Consider the following 15,438-nt stretch of genomic DNA (forward strand, 5'->3'; position numbering starts at 1 on the left):
GCGGAGTGGTGTGATGGTGGTGCTGGTACAGCGGTGGTGGTGGAACCCAATGGGCGATGAAGAAGAAGTTCGAAGAGGCGGAGGGGTGCATGCTTATAAGCCGCTCTCGCTGGGGGGTGAGCATGCAGGACGTTGTGTTGAGAGCAAATTTGCGCGACGAGAGAGGCAACAACAGCGACGACGCAAGTGTCGGTCGCGACGAACGCATCTGGACGATTAGGATGTGGCTCTAATGCGCCACTCGGATTTTGTGACATTTGTCAAGGTTATTAGGAAATTTCCTAATGGCACCGACGGCACCTTCCCTTTTCGTCGGCGCCGCTTCCGCAAACGTCGTTGAGCGCGACGCAACGGGTCGCGAACACGCCGGCGGCGGGGTTCGGCACACGGCGTTTGAGCCGTGTGCATCCGCTGTGGAGGGGAGGTGTGGCGCCGGTGCATGGGTGCTTGGGCGGGGTGGTTCATGGAGGGGGTGGGTGGTGGTCGAGGAGGAGGGAGGGAGTCGGTGAGCGGTGAGCGCCGTGCGGCGGCGCCGAGGGGTCGAGGGCACGTCGCTGCGTGCTTGAGGGTGCATGAACCGGTCGTGTCGCCGTTCAACGCCACCGAGAGACAGTGATAGTGGTTATCGGCTGTACCAGTGACGAGGCCTTAGTGAAGGGGTGCCATGCCAGGCGCCATGCCCCACCTCCACTCGAACGAAATCAGGCGCGTCGCCGTTGTCATCGACTACATAGACACCGCAATTCACCGCGGGCGGCAGCGACACTGCGCTCAAAGTCCGTCACCCGGCAGTCTCGCTCCAGCTCGTGGGGAGGGGCTAGCTCGTCGACGTGAGCTGTATGCTAGCGCGCTTGCGTAGTAGTTTGACGTGGCGTGCGATGTACATTGTGTCTGTGCCAAGGACGTGTCGGGTGCCCCGGGCGCCACGTAGTTCGCACACCATATACGCCACCGCGCCACCTCCACCGCCGCTATCCACCACCACCACGGCCCACATGGCCGCCGCCGCCGCTCGCACCGCCCTATGCACTCGCTCGACGCCTTCCGCGCACTGCATCTCACTCTTGCACGTCACTCGATCCACCAAGGCGATGGGTACATAACTCTGCGGCCGGAGCACCCAGCCAGCGCCTTGCACCCCAGCATGTGTCTCCACAGTGCGTGCGCGTACGCGGTGCGGAACCCCAAACAACCTGCTAACGACAACCAACCAGACCTCGACGCCCTCTTCATGGCCGTCGCGCCGCGCCAGCCGCGCAACGCCTGGGGCCGGCGCGTCGACCCGCTCGCGACGCTCCGTGACCTCGGACATGCCCGCCACGAGTTCCTCAAGCCCAAGCCCATGTGGCCGGGGTACGACACGCTCGCGACGGGACAAGAGAGCCTGGTGCTCAGCGGCAAGATGTACTACTCGTTCATGAGTGGGGTGCGTGTGGGACGGCGCACGGCGCACGGGGGTGACTGCTGACAGGAGTACAGCATTCGACCGCCTGGTGGATCGTCAGCTGCCTCAACAAGGTTGCCCTGACGCACCTCGTCATCCACCTCACGTCGGACGGCTGCAACGCCGACTTCCAGAAACGCTTCTTCGACCAGTTCTACGTGCCGAGCATCAAGACGCTCATCTTTGCCGACGCGCTCGACGTCGACTCGGTCCCCTCGATCGTCAAGTGGCTCTCCACGGCCGGCGCGACCGTCACGGCGCTCAGCTTCTCGGGGCTCAAGTACCCCAAGGACAGCTACGAGACTGTGCCGACAGAAGAAAACCTCGCGCCGCTGCTCGACGCGCTCACAAAGCACAAGGGCCTGCACCACTTCTGCATGTGCCGCGGGACCATGTGCACCGCCGACAGCAAGGGCTTCTGGGTGCGCAATGGCAAGGGCAAGCTCTGCCGGCCAAGCGACGTATTCATGGGCTTTGCGAGCCCCGAGGCGCGCCGCGCGCTCGATAACAGGATAGACGGCAACGCGACCCCAGCGAACGAGGTGCGCCGCGCCATCAGGGACACGCTTGTGCCGGCCCGTATCATCATGCGTGCGACTAACGCCGGGTTGCTGAGCAAGACGGATGCCTGGTCGACGTGGATCTGGGGCGGCGAGGCCGCCACGTCGGACAACCCGCTCCTCCGCGCCGAGGGCCCGCCGCGTCTCCCGCCCGAGATCATGCTCCACATCCTCGGCATGCTCTCCCCTCCGGGGGTCCTCAGCGCCGCCGAGCGCAAGCGCCTGTATGACGAGGCGGGAGACAAGGTTGCGCTCAAGGCCCGCGCGAAGGAGGTCATCGCCGGCGCCAAAGAGGGGATGACCATGGACCAGATGATGGAGGAGTGGATCGTGAGCAGGAACTTTTTGGCCGGGTATGGCGTCAAGCACTTTGTCAGGTGGAAGGCGATCAGTTAGTGTCGGACAGTCTGCGCCTGTGTGTTATATAGTATAGTTGTAGCTGGGTAATGGCAGTGCATGGTATCACCGAGGCGTCGCGCTCACGCCGGCCGACGTGGCGGGGGTGGCATGAGGTTCGGCCACATCCATCAACTCGGCGTCGCGCAACGCGAAGTCTGTAGGGTCGATGTCGCTCGGCGGGCCTTGCCTCATGAGCTCGAGCTTCTCGGCCTCGAGTAGGCTGTGTGGGTTAGAGGACTTCTTCGAAGACGAGCACCACCCACACTAGGATCGACGTCTCGCCAATCTTGCGCATGGCCGCAAGGATAACCTCAATGTCGCTCTCGAGCGCGGGGATGGCGAGATCCTCGCCGTCGCGGCGGAGACGCTTGACCTCGCGTGTGAGGATCTTGCCGACCAGCATCCACATGATATGGATGGTGACACCCAGTGACGGGAGTTGCTGGGATGGTTAGGTAGCTCTAAGCCAGGATAAGCACCTACATTCTGATCAAGTAGCCGGATAATGTCGACACACTGCCGCGCATAGTACAGCGCCTTGGGGTTTGGCGTGTCGTAAGAGTTGGAGTCGTACAGGAACATCTTGGCCGCAAGGATGAGGATGTTCTAGGCGTGAGCTACATTCCGCGCGACTGCTCACCAAGGTTGCTGCCCGCGAGCTGATGGCTGTCTGCCCCTCCTCGTTCGTGGTGGTAGTCTTGCACTCGGCAGGCAGGTGCTGAACGAACCGCTGGATCGCGGCCTCAATCAGCTGCCGGGCCTGGGTAACGCCGACGGCCTGGCTGAACGGTGTCCTCTTCACGTTGGGCCACGAGTTCGGGTTATTGGCGTGTGCGTGGACTTTGAACACGGCGTAGTGAAGCAGCGCCGTCGCCTTGGCCAGCCGAGCGAGGTCGGCCTCGTGCTCCGGAGGCACGAACGTCGGGTCAAAGAGGTCCCACAAGAACTGGTCAGCCGGGGGGTCGGCGGCGCCGTAAGTATCCCATGGCCTTGGGAACGGGGTGCGAATCGCGTCGAGGTCGAGGTCGCCGGGGATTCCAGTCGCCACCGCCGCCGAAATGTCCAAAAGCGCTACAGACCAACTAGGCGTGTGAGCTGAGCGCCATTCATTCAACTCACAATCCGTAGATCCTCTCCGCTAGACCCGCCCAGTCATTTGGGATCAAGTCGCGCGGCTCTCGCCTGCGGCGAAGGTTCATGAACACCGTTTCTGGCAGCTTGGTAGCGGAGACGATCTGATCATAGCATGAGGCAATGGCTGACCGGCAGCCCTTTGACGCCATGATAATCGCCTGGGGTGTGAGCGGGACGACGCGCGAGCTTCACTCACCTCGGAGTGGCGGCCTTGTCGCCAGAACCACTCTGTGACTAGTACCGTTGCTCGCATGACGTCAAACAAGGCGAACGGGAGCGCGCGGGCATGCTGTATCCCTTCGTCAATCGCAGCAAGCACGGCCTCCAGGAACGCATCTTCTCGAAGGCGAATGTACTCGTAGGGCGAGGCCCTGCAAGCGACAAGGAACTGAGGGGGCCATATCAGCCTAGCACAGCCGAAGTTGAGACAGCCACAGATCCACTTACCATTGCATTGCGGAGTGACACGTGTGGCTTCTCTTCCGGCACCTGGCTCTTCAAGCGCTCGTAGAACCTCCTGACGTTCATCTCAAGCCCAGTGGAACGCTGGTTGGAGAAGTAGAGGCGGTAGCAGTGTTCCTCTGTCTCGGGGTCCATGTCAGCGAGGTCCGTCGTGCCCTCGTTGGGCAGGTTGAGGAGCCATGAGAAGTCGACCTGGTCCCAGTGGGCTGGGAGGTCCTGGTCGTCCTCGAGGTTGCCGCCGAGGGAAGGCAGGAACGAGGAGAGCGACGCAGCAGGCGGGGGCGGAGGAAGGCGGGGTGCGCGCGGCGGGGGCGGTGGCGGTACCGGCTCGTGGCCTGGCGGCGCGGGAAGAGAAGACACCTGTGTCAATCCGGTCTGAGACTGAACGGCGGTCTTGGCCATGCCCTGCGCGATGGGGCAGTCGGCATAATGGGTCGACGTGAGCGGGTCGGATCCGTGACCGTGGGTGTGGGCATGCGGCGTGGTGCAGACGCTCCGTCCTGGCGTTGACGCTGGTAGCGAGGGGGCGGCATGATGCACGGGCTCGGGGGCGAGGAAGAGCGCCGAGGAGCGCGGCGCGTCCAACTCCATCGGGGAGAAGCCCGCGTCGCCGCTCACTGTCCGCGTGACGCCGCTACGCCGCGGCGCCTTCTTGCCTGGATACTCGCATGTCCGCCCGAAGCGGATACAGTTTGTGCAGCGCGGTTTCTGCGCTGAGCATTTCTGTTGTCGTCGTCAGCTGGGCCGCCGCGCGCAGACTTACAATCTTGCGTTCCTTGCACGCCGAGCAGGCGGCGCCCCTGATCTTATCAGCGGGGAAGGGGGGAGGGAGGGAGGGGGAAGGTGGTGGTCACAGCTTACTTTGGCAGCGGGCGCGCATCGACTAGGCGTCAGCTTGGCGCGGTCGAGGGCAGACTCACGGATCAGGCGCGGGCTCTGGCTCTGGGTCGGCGGCGTGGTCGGCGAGGCGGAGGTTGCCGATGCCGAGGTGATGTTCGACGAGCCCGGTCTGGGGTCGTCGCCCGGGGGCTGGAACGACATTACCAAGAGGGTGGAGGAGGAGGAGGCTGGGCACGAGCGGTAAGGGATATCTGATTGCGATAAGAGTGAGTGAGTGAGTAGCAGTGCTCGTCGTCGTGTCCGAGGTGTCGTAGGGTGTGATGCAGCAGTGTCCCGGCGCCGAGCCAGCGGTCAGTGGCCGTGGTTGCTCCGTCGGAGGCTCGGAGGCCGACCAACGACGCCGAGAATTTGGTCCCGTCGTCGAGGTCCGGCGTGACCGGCCTCCGCTTGGCCGTTTGGCGCCTGTCCTGATTTTTGGGCTATTTGCATCACGCTCCGCCCTCGTCTCCTCGCGCCGCAAGGCTCCACCTTATCAACACTCGAGCCGAGCCCATGCGGTCCACTGCTGCGGCGCGTGGTGCTGCTTGTCAGCCAGCGAGCAAGCGTCCCGAGGCGAGGATGGGTCCGGTTGGGCTGGCTGCGTACGCTCGCTCGCCCGCTCGATGCGGGGCTCGCTTGTGCCCGCCGCGGCAACTGACTATGGACGGTGGACGAGAATAACCAGAGAATATTTAGTGCGCCTTGGCAAGAGCAAGAAGAATCGACTGACCACACTCACCCACCATGTCGTCTGAGAAGGTTGACCTCGAGCAGGGGGTGCAAACGGTACGCTGGCCGGTAGTTTGGGACGCGCTGACCTGGCAGCAGGATCACGAGCGCGTCGATGTCACTGCGCCTGTGGGCGACACTTCGGCGGAGCGCGAGGACGAGCTGCGGCACAAGAGCCCGCTGTTCAGATTCCTTGATAAGGCGTTCAGCAATGGTGTCGAGGCGCGCGGAATCGAGGTGGGTGCTAGAGTTCTCCGGCTGCAGCACTGACAACAGCGCGTACCGGAAGACGAGCGCTCGTCGAAGCATGCTATCGGTCTGCTTGTGTTCTGGTGGAGTGTAAACCTCGCCGTGTCGACCGTGCCAGTTGGCGTAAGTGTCGCGTGACCAACGGCACCCAACACCGGCAGCTCACACAACCCAGATGCTCGCGCAAGCCTTTTTCACTCTCACTCTCCGCTCCGCCGTCATCTGCATCGTCGTCTTCAACATCCTCGGCGCGGCGTGCGTGGGCTTCATCGCCACGCTCGGCCCGCAGACAGGCATGCGCACCATGGTGATCACGCGGTACAGCGTGGGGTATGTCGGCGCATCGATTTTCAGCATCTTCAACATCCTCACGCAGCTCGGGTAGGTTGCGCAACGCCACGTCTCGTGGTCCTGCTGCTGACGGACCCTAGCTTCTCGTGCACGGCCGTCATTCTTGGCGGACAGACACTCACCAATGTGTCAAACAACAAGCTGCCGCTCGAGGCGAGCGTCGTCATCGTCGGCGTCTTGGCGCTCGTGCTCTGCTTCTTCGGCTACAATGGTGTGTGGGAGCTGTGACTTTCGCTGACCCCAGCCATGCACTACTGGGAGCGCTATGCCTGGATCATCATGTTCATCTTCTACTGCTGCATGTACGGCCTCGGCGGCAAGGCCGGCTTCCGCCCGCACCTGCAGGACAGCGAGCAGGCGACTGGCAAGGCTTATTCCGGCTCGATGCTCAGCTTTGGCGGCATCATCTTCAGCTCGGCGGCGGGCTGGGCACCCGTCGCGGCCGACTTCAACTCGCGCCTCCCCGTCAACTATCCCAAGTGGAAGGTGTTCACCATGTCGTGGTTCGGCATCATGATCCCGCTCGTGTTTGTCGAGACGCTCGGCGCCGTGCTCATGACTGTGCCGGAGTACGCTGCTGCCTTTGCTGAGGGCGACGCTGGCGGCGTCATCAACGCAGTCTTCAAGCCGTGGGGCGGAGGCGGCAAGTTTATCATGGTCGTCTTCAGTTTCAGCATCATCTCAAACTGCATCCCAAACACATACTCGGCTGCCCTGTCGATCCAGACGTTGATGCCCTTGTTCCAAAAGGTGCCTAGGGCTATTTGGACTGTCCTCGTGTTTGTCATCTACAGTGCGTACAAGATGTCGCCGCAAACAGCATACCGTCGGTGTCCTCGGCGTTCGCTAACCCCGCCACTAGCTGTCGCTGCCATCGCTGGCCGGGAACACTTCAGCACGGTGCTGTCCAACTTCTTGGCCATTCTCGGGTGTAAGTGAAGTTTCGGCTTTGACTCTCGGGCGCCGGCTGACCCTGTCCCAGACTGGATCGCGTTCTTTGTGAGCCCTACCTACCCGGACCACTTATCGGGCTAACCCTATCCCAGATTGTCGTCGTCGCAGAGGAGCACTTCATCTTCCGCCGTTTCGTCATTCCTGGAGGATATGACCTGAACGTGGGTGACACGCGCGTGAGGCTAGCGCTCACATTCCAGGCCTACCACGATATCAAGCGCCTCCCCATTGGTATTGCGGGCATCTTTTCGTGTGCCGCGGGCGCCGGTTTGGCGGTCGTGTCAATGGCGCAGACGTGGTACATTGGCCCGTTGGCCGCCACGCTGGGCGAGTACGGTGGTGACTTGGGCTTTGAGATGAGGTGAGTAAACGAGCATGAGTTGCCCCGCTGATACCCCCAGCGCCATCACCACGGGTGTGCTTTACCCGCCGCTCCGGTACATCGAGTACAGGATGACTGGGCGGTAGTGGCAGCAGGCAGGCAGGGGGTTAGGTGTAGTTGTCGACGTCGATCGCACTGTCGCAAGCGCGGCGCGCGTGACGCGTCATGTCGTGGTGGTGGCACTTGATCCCTGTGGGATACGTCGATAATCCCACGGACGGCTCGCGTAGCGCGGCTGTAGCGTGCGGGATAACCGCCGGGATAAGGCTCCATGCAGGCTCCATGTGAATGAGGAGTTGGCTGTGGAGTGGAATGGAGTGGCTTGCATTGGCTTTCATTGGCAGCCGGCCTTGTCCGCCGGTAAGGCTTGGCCATTGCCGCAGCTACATCACGAGGGGGGGGGGGGTGCGGGTGTGCGGGGCCAAGGCGCCACTGCGGGGTGCTGCTGTTCGCTGATTGACGGCCGCCGCCCCGCCCACCTGCCGCCTTGGTTGGTTGGGCCTGCACGCACGCTGCCAAGTCGCCTTGTGCTGCTTTGCAACGCAGCCGAAACGACACAGTCTTAGCGTGTTGATATCCCCCGAGGTAGGCGGGGCACAACTCGCCGAGGCGACGGGGCCGCCTCGTCGCAGGGCCAAGAACGAGGTTGTGTCTGTTATGCTGTTTACTCGGGCACCCATCACCGAGTTAGCAAAAGGCACCTTTGGGTTCGCTCGGCTGCCAAGTTCTCGATCTCGTTGTCGAACGGCAAGCAGTGACCGCGTCCCAAGAAACCCAATGCTCACCGGCATCATCAACATGCCCGGGCATGCAACAGCAGCGGCAAGCATAAAAACTATACGGCTTCCATAGCCGGGGGGTCGACGCGCCCCTATCACTACTACTACCCCCCCTCAACAAACTACAGCGGCGATCAGTGCTGTAGCTAACCCCAACATCATGTCCGCCTTGACCCGCTTCATCGAGCCGCTGCTCGAAGCGCTCCCAGCATGGACGCGGCACCCCGTCGCCGTCGTGGCCGGGGGGCTGCTCACGCTCGTGATCGCCGTGTTCGTCTACGTGCTCGTCAAGTCGCGCAGCTGGAAGTGGAGCAACCTCGACGGCCCGCCCTCGGCCAACCTCCTCTGGGGCAACATGCTGCAGATTATCCACGGCCAGCCAGGCGAGTACAACAAGATCTGGTTCGAAAAGTACGGCGGGACGCTCCGCGTCACTGCCCTGCTGGGCCGCAAGCAGCTCGTCACGAGCGACATCCAGGCGATCGGCTACGTCCTGCAGCACTCGTACAGCTTCACCAAGCCCGCGTCGTCGAGCCGTATCCTCGAGAGTGTGCTCGGCAACGGCCTCCTCTCGTCCGAGGGCCACAAGCACCGCGCACAGCGCCGAGTCCTCCAGCCCGCCTTCTCGCCCAACCACACCAAGAACCTCCTCCCGCCCTTCTGGGCAAAGAGCTACGAGCTGCAGGGCGTCTGGAACCGCATGATCGAGACGGGCGGCGACTGGGAGGGCTCCGATCCACCCAGCTACACGCCCCCGGTGCCCGAGGACATTGTGCCCGGCGCATGCAAGATTGACGTGCTCAACACTCTCAACAAGCTCTCCCTCGACATCCTCGGTCTCGCCGGCATGAACGTCGAGCTCGGCGCGCTGAGCAACACGGGCTCCGAGCTGTCCGACGCATACCGTGACATGGCCAACGCGACGCACCACATGACGCCTCTCATGATCGCCGAGGCCTGGTTCCCCATCCTGAAGAAGATTATCGTGCGTGCTCTGGGCGTGGGCGTGGGAACACGAATGCATGACTGACGCCACGTAGCCCAGCAAGCGCCGTGACATTGTCGAGAAGAACATGGCGATTTCCGCGGCTCACGGCATGGTGAGTACCGCGGTTGTTCTCCTCTCCGTTGGGAGAGTGGTGGTGCCTGGCCACTGACCCGTCGCCACAGAAATTGCTGCAGCAGAAGACAATTGCCATCAAGAAGGAGCGCGAGGCGGGCCTGAGTGAGAACGACGACCTGGCGGGCGAGAAGGACCTGCTCTCGCTCCTCATCCGCGCCAACACCGACCCCGATCTGCGCGACGACCAGAAGCTCACCGACGAGGAGGTGCTTAACCAGATGACGACCTTCATGTTTGCCGGGCACGAGACGACGAGCGGCACGCTGAGCTGGTGTCTCGAGAAGCTGGCGTTCCACCCCGACATCCAGGAGAAGCTGTATGCCGAGCTCGCGACCGTGCCCGACCCCGAGCCGACGTTTGACGAGCTTTCCAACCTACCCTACCTCGACAAGGTGGTCCGCGAGATCATGCGCACCGACAACCCCGTCATCGGCACGATGCGCACGCCCATCGACGACATCACCCTCCCCCTCGGCACCCCCGTCAAGGGCCGCAACGGCAAGATGATCGACTCGGTCCACGTCCCCGCCGGCACCGAGATCTTCTTGTCTGTCATGGGCGTCAACCAGTCCGAGACCGTCTGGGGGCCCGACGCAAAGGAGTTCAACCCCGACCGCTTTGACCGCCCCGCCCTGCAAAAGGTGCCCGGCGTGTATGGCAACCTGCTCTCGTTCCTCGGCGGCGCGCGCCACTGCATCGGCTACCGCTTCGCCGTGCTCGAGATCAAGGCCGCCCTCTTCGTCATGATCCGCGGCTTCACCTTCGAGCCCCTCCCGTCCAGGCCCAAGATGGAGCGCGAGTGGATGATCGTGCAGCGTCCCGTCGTCGCGTCCGAGAAGAAGCTCGGCCCCCAGATGCCCCTCCTTGTCAGGAAGAGGGAGTAATGCCGAGGAGGAAGAAGTGCGAACAATGTCAAGATATCAGCAGCAGCAAATTGAAATCAAAGTAGTCCTACTGTGCTAGTAGAATGTACGCATTGTATCGAGTACATTTAGTGGTACAGAGTCTATCCGGCACCGCCCTCGCGCCGTTCCCATCCAAACTGATCAATGTCCCTTGAGATAGCGTCCTCTTCACAGAACAAACTCCTCGCCGGTGTCCGTGCCCGCGATTCTTCGGTTGAGAATCGCCTCGGCGTACCCATGCCAGTCGGCGTCGACAAAGTCGGACAACCGCTTGTCTGCGCGCTCGGCACGCATGCGCTCAAAGCGGAGCGGGTACTCGAGGGGTGTGGATAACGCCTTGCGGATTGCGCCCACAAACGCAGTGTAGTTGAATGCTTCAATCTGGTATGCGTATCTGTCTTGTCAGCGCCAGCGGCTCCTGCCCGTGCACAACTTACGGCTCTGGCACCCGCTGCATCCCCTCGTGCTGGCGGTATCCCCAGTTGCGGTCGTCCTGCGGGTCGTCCTCGGGCTTGAGGTCGTCGCGCAGGCGGTGCGGGTGGCCAAAGGGCACGGCGCGGCTCATGGCACGGTACGGGCTCGGGCTGAGAGGCGGCGAGCCGACACCCAGCATCATGCGCGAGACAGAATACTCCTTGTCAAACTCGGTCGCGTTGAGGCGGCCAAAGTTCTTGACCTCCTTCGGGATCGGGTTGGCCGCCTTCTCCTCGTCGTTCCGGTGGTCCTGCCACCCGCCGACAAACTCGAAGCCCTCAAACTCCTTGGAGAGCTCGTTGTGCGCGTCGGTGAAGAAGCTCAGGTTGTACACCTGCTGGTGGCCGTTGTGGAACAGGTGCGCCTCCTTGGTCATGACCCACACACGGTTCTTGCGCTCGTGCCACGGCGTGATCTGCGTCTCCTCGGGCGACGGGTGCAACGGGTATCCCAGCCACGTGAAGCGCGAGTGGTCGGGCGTCGCGCGCACCTGCAGGTCCTCGTCGCCAGTGTACAGCCACGCCACGCCGTTGTGCACCTCGATGTGGTGCTGCTCGGGCGGGTCGTTCTCGCACGTCACGATCCAGGCGTGGCCCACCTGCGTCTGCGACCCCGTCATGTAGTACGACACGCCAAAGTACTTCCACACCGGGATGCCGTCCTTGCGTTCGAGCGTCTTGGTGTACTTCTTCCAGTTGCCGTTCCGGTCGTCATTCCCGTCATCAGATAAGATGACCTTGACGAGGTCGGGAATCTGGCGGTAGATGTTGTAGACGAACCCTGCGGGGGTAAGTATGCGTCTTCGGGATCGGTCTCAAAGTTCTCCCGCCCGTAGCCCATCCCGCCGCACCACTCACTCCAGTCAACATCGCCACCGTGTAACACGGTGTATCCTTGGCGCTCCCACGACCTGATGAGGCCGAGGCACCACACACCCTCGCCGCCGTGGTATTCGTCGTCGAGGGCCCACTGGCAGTGGTACGTGTTGACAATGATGACCTGGGGGGCTTGTTAGTCGAGGCTCCGGCTCCATCTCGGGCGCTCCTCCGCAGCACTCCCGCCCCGCCCCGCCCCCGACTCACCTTGTCTGCGTTTTCCGGGCAGTCGTCGCGCGCGAGACACGCCGTCAGCCAGCGTAGCTTGGCCTCGGTGTACCAGCGGTAGTTGAAGGACTCGTTAGGGTCCGACTTCTCAAACTTTGGCACGGTCACGAGGTCGTGGTACGCCTTGTTTCCGATCAGCGACGGGAATCGCTTGCCAGCGAGCAGCATGGTGGTTGACATGATCGCGATGGCCGAAACGCATAGTAGCAGCCAGTTGCGCTTCTGGAAGAGCGTGTGCAACGATAGTGCTGCGCGCGGGGTCGTTAGCTTGCTTGCGCCCGTTGCCCCAGACGACGACGACGCGACGACAAACGTACTAGGCGACTTTGAGCGCGGACGGGGCGCATGCACGACAAACTGCTCGTGGCCGTCGTCGTCGCTGCCTGCGCGCAGCGGGATGTTCTCCTCCTCCTCCCGGTCGTCGCGGTAGCCCATTGTATCGGGGTGCTGGTTGGTGTGAACGGCGGCGGCGACGATGTAAATGAGAGACAGATCGGCGCGTCAAGATGCCGTTGACAACAGCAGGCCAGTCTAATCAACGTGCTTCAGCTTTTTACAAAATCCTTCAGGACCCAATACACTTTTTTTCAATTCATCCATTTCAGGTGGGCAACTAACCCAACTCGAGCTTGGGCGGGAAGGTGAGTCCCGCGCATGCGGCTGACGCGGCGGGCGTGCCTTGGCATCCGCCTTGGCCATGCATGCAGCTCGGCGAAGGCAGCCATCGCCGTCGCCGCGTCGCAGTCCGTCGAGGCACCACGCACCCGCGCGCGGCTGTTGCTGTCTTCACTTCACGACGATACACGACGCGTCGTGTGTGCCCCGCCAAGCACGGTTGTCACCACCGTGTGTGTGCACGGGCACGGCGGCGTGTGCTGACGCCGACGCCAGCTGATCGCTGACAATCTAATCTAAGGATACATGCCATGCCTTCCCTACAAGCTCACCGCGGCGCGTCGTCGCCGCGCCGCAGCTCCTCCTTCATCTCCTCGTACCCGCTAATAGGCCCAGCCTCGGCCCCTCCCCCGCGCCTCAAGGCCTCCTTCATCTCCTCATACCCGCGCCTTGGGCGGCGGAGCGCGTCCTTCATCGCCGAGAAGCGGTCGCCCGGCGTCTCCGGCAGCGGGCGGGACCCCGAGGGCTTGCCTCCGTCCGGCTCTGGGTCCGCCGCGGCGGCCTGCGCAGCTGCCTTGGCCTGTGCCCTGCTCGGGCCCGCGCGCGGGGCAGGCGCCCGGCGCCGCCGGCCGCGGTCATCCTCGTCCCGCCAGTCGGGGTTATACGTCGGCGGCGGGCGCTCATGCGGGATACGGCCAGCGTCGACCTCGGGCTCGGGGTCGGGGTCGCTCGAGCTCGAGGCAAGCACCTCACGCCGGTCGGACAACGTGGTGCCGCTCGGGACGGGGAGCGCGGGCGTGACGACGCCGTTGCCCGGGGTGGTGGGGCTGCTGAGCGAGCTGGGGCCAGCACCGGCACCAGTGCGCCGCATGTTGCTCACGCTCACCTGCGGGCTCAGCCGGTCGTCGGCGGGCCGGTGGCCCAGGTCGCCAAAGCCCGACTTGGTGTCGTCGTACGCGTCGATCCGGAGCCGGTCCTCCTGCGCCAGGTTGGACATGTCGTTCAGGTCGAGCGTGTTCTTCGCGTCGGGCGTGAACGGTGTGGCGAGGGGGAGGGCGGCACGCTGGCGCCTTCGGCGGAGGCAGAGAGCCAGCCCGGCGAGCAGGGCAAGGAGGAACACCCCGCCGACTACTCCGCCGGCGATGGCGCCGGCGTTGGACTTGGGCGTGGACCCGCCGGTCGGGTTGGGGCTGCCCGTGTTCCCACCTCCGTTAGGCCCGCCAGTGGACCCATTGCCACCAGTTCCGCTGCCAGCCCCGCTTCCGCCGCCCGTCTCGATCGGCCCACCGCCACCAACCCCAGTCGCCGTGACCGTCGCGCTCGCGTCGCTTCCGTCAGCTCTGCCACAATGACCAACTCACGCCGAGCCCTGGTAGAACAGCATGGAGCTGAGCCCCGTCGTGGCGTTGTACGCCGCCTTGCTCAGCTGCAGCGAGTAGCTCTGCGCCGGGTCTAGCGGCCACGCAAAGTGCGTCGCGTTCGGCACGACGAACGGGCTCGCGGCGCTCAGGATGGCCCAGTTCTGGTCGCCGGCGCCAAACTTCCAGTTCGGCGGTGGCGGCACAATGCGAAGGTAGAAGTTGCCGTGGTCTGGCCCCGTCGTGCCGTGGAGGCTCATGAAGGCTGACCCGGCCGGAATCGGGGCCGTGATGTTCTCCCCCGCGAGGAGGTACATGATGTCCTGCTTGACGCTCACTTGGCCGCCCACGCCACCGAGCTGTGTCACGATCCGGATATTGTTGTCCAGCGTCGTGACTGCCGGATTCTTGGCACCGTTAACGACGAACGGGAACTCGGTGCGCGGCATGCCCTCGAACGAGGTCCTGCCGTCAGCCAGGCCGCCAAGAGCGCAACTTACGCGTTGCTCTGCAGGCCCGTGGTGAAGGTCACCCCATCCACCTCGATCAGCCCGTTGGTCGTGCCGAAGCGGAGCACCTGCGTGCCATACGGCCTGTTGCCCTCGCTGGCGAGCACGGGCCCGTCCAAACTCTTCACCGTCGACGCGAGATCCGTCTCGTCCATCTTGAAGATGGGCACCGCGCCGCCCCCAGCCGCCGGCGCGGCCCCTCGCCCGTACACATACGCAGCCGTGAAGGGAAACACGAGGTCAAAGCTCCGCGCGCCGCTCGTTCCGTCCGGCGCAAAGTGGCGGCTTGGCCCCAGCCCCAGCATCCCGTCCTGCCGGCTCGCCCATGGCGTGCCATCGAAGCTCACGTTCCACGGGAACTCGGGGTTATACCATAGCATCGGGGAGTGGTGGGGGAAGGTGTAGTTGAAGAAGAGGGTCGGGGTGAACGCCGCGTGTGTGGGCTTGAGCAGGAGCAGCACGAGGGGCAACGCGGACGCCACAAGGCGAGGCCTAGCCTGGCGCGGTGCCATCGCGAGCGTGGGCGGCGACAACGCCATCGGTGAGCGCTAGCCGTTGGCGGTGGTGAGTGGTCGGTTGTCGCCGCGCAGTCAGTTGGAGAAGCAGTTAGCAAAAGCGCGGAGCGGAGCGTCGTCCAGCCCAGCCAGCCAGATGGCCGCCTCGTCCACATGGTGCACCAGGCAGCAGCAGCGGGCTCGATGAAACGTTAATGGCCTGCCGAGCCCGTCATTGCATCCGACATTCCTGGAGAGTGGTTCAGGGTGTGCGGCGACTTGTCTCTGGGCATGTGGGTGGTCGCAGGTCCGGGTAGTCTCCACACTACTCACTGCTTAACATTGCATTCTCAGTGTTAGTTGCGTTCCAGACGCGCTATTGCTACACTATGCGCACCTTCTTTACCCTCGAGGGCAATGGTGCCTGCGGACAAAGGTAATGAATGGTTCAGCGGCGGCCCCGTGGCGAAACTGTCTCTCACCACCCTTGCCAACTGCAAGTCTGCCTCTGCGCGCCTCCGCCGCTGGTCAACAC

General features: G+C 63.5%; 6 protein-coding genes across 7 annotated transcripts; 3 read left to right on the top strand and 3 right to left on the bottom strand.

Moving 5' to 3' along the window:
• Nucleotides 1-1,086: 1,086 nt before the first annotated feature.
• ptaR2 (Pestheic acid cluster transcriptional regulator 2) lies at nt 1,087-5,071 on the bottom strand. Its single transcript, XM_062773020.1, has 12 exons — nt 4,920-5,071; nt 4,861-4,882; nt 4,763-4,799; nt 3,985-4,722; nt 3,734-3,925; nt 3,523-3,695; nt 3,044-3,485; nt 2,887-3,009; nt 2,667-2,845; nt 1,480-2,623; nt 1,212-1,426; nt 1,087-1,155 (listed from the first exon to the last, which is right to left on the bottom strand). Exons 1-10 carry the CDS (start codon nt 5,038-5,040, stop codon nt 2,467-2,469), a joined length of 2,184 nt encoding a protein of 727 aa, XP_062629004.1. The 5' UTR covers nt 5,041-5,071; the 3' UTR covers nt 1,087-1,155; nt 1,212-1,426; nt 1,480-2,466.
• On the top strand, nt 1,145-2,400 carry LOC62_04G006450 (uncharacterized protein; the record flags this gene model as incomplete). The annotated part of the gene is made up of 3 exons (XM_062773019.1): nt 1,145-1,157; nt 1,215-1,426; nt 1,480-2,400. The coding sequence occupies 3 exons, from the start codon at nt 1,145-1,147 to the stop codon at nt 2,398-2,400; spliced, it is 1,146 nt and encodes a 381-aa protein (XP_062629003.1).
• A 546-nt stretch (nt 5,072-5,617) lies between the features above and the next one.
• Nucleotides 5,618-7,850, top strand: fcyB_2 (Purine-cytosine permease fcyB). Of its 2 annotated transcripts, XM_062773021.1 has the most exons (11): nt 5,618-5,664; nt 5,704-5,844; nt 5,884-5,979; nt 6,032-6,237; nt 6,288-6,418; nt 6,452-7,000; nt 7,070-7,138; nt 7,190-7,206; nt 7,254-7,322; nt 7,362-7,522; nt 7,563-7,850. In XM_062773021.1, the coding sequence occupies exons 1-11, from the start codon at nt 5,623-5,625 to the stop codon at nt 7,627-7,629; spliced, it is 1,548 nt and encodes a 515-aa protein (XP_062629006.1). In that variant the 5' UTR covers nt 5,618-5,622; the 3' UTR covers nt 7,630-7,850. The 2 variants fall into 2 exon arrangements, with proteins under 2 accessions (XP_062629006.1, XP_062629005.1); XM_062773022.1 differs by having other exon boundaries at nt 7,254-7,522.
• A 412-nt stretch (nt 7,851-8,262) lies between these two features.
• On the top strand, nt 8,263-10,433 carry FUM15_4 (Cytochrome P450 monooxygenase FUM15). The gene is made up of 3 exons (XM_062773023.1): nt 8,263-9,307; nt 9,363-9,422; nt 9,493-10,433. Exons 1-3 carry the CDS (start codon nt 8,483-8,485, stop codon nt 10,327-10,329), a joined length of 1,722 nt encoding a protein of 573 aa, XP_062629007.1. The 5' UTR covers nt 8,263-8,482; the 3' UTR covers nt 10,330-10,433.
• On the bottom strand, nt 10,410-12,415 carry LOC62_04G006454 (uncharacterized protein). Its single transcript, XM_062773024.1, has 5 exons — nt 12,245-12,415; nt 11,907-12,175; nt 11,682-11,823; nt 10,788-11,604; nt 10,410-10,744 (listed from the first exon to the last, which is right to left on the bottom strand). The coding sequence occupies exons 1-5, from the start codon at nt 12,360-12,362 to the stop codon at nt 10,519-10,521; spliced, it is 1,572 nt and encodes a 523-aa protein (XP_062629008.1). The 5' UTR covers nt 12,363-12,415; the 3' UTR covers nt 10,410-10,518.
• Nucleotides 12,416-12,870: 455 nt separating this feature from the next.
• On the bottom strand, nt 12,871-14,921 carry LOC62_04G006455 (uncharacterized protein; the record flags this gene model as incomplete). Its single annotated transcript, XM_062773025.1, has 3 exons — nt 12,871-13,870; nt 13,904-14,365; nt 14,401-14,921. 3 exons carry the CDS (start codon nt 14,919-14,921, stop codon nt 12,871-12,873), a joined length of 1,983 nt encoding a protein of 660 aa, XP_062629009.1.
• Between the last annotated feature and the right edge of the window lie 517 nt (nt 14,922-15,438).

The sequence above is a fragment of the Vanrija pseudolonga genome, chromosome 4 (assembly GCF_020906515.1).
Source record: "Vanrija pseudolonga chromosome 4, complete sequence".
NCBI classification, from domain to species: domain Eukaryota; kingdom Fungi; phylum Basidiomycota; class Tremellomycetes; order Trichosporonales; family Trichosporonaceae; genus Vanrija; species Vanrija pseudolonga.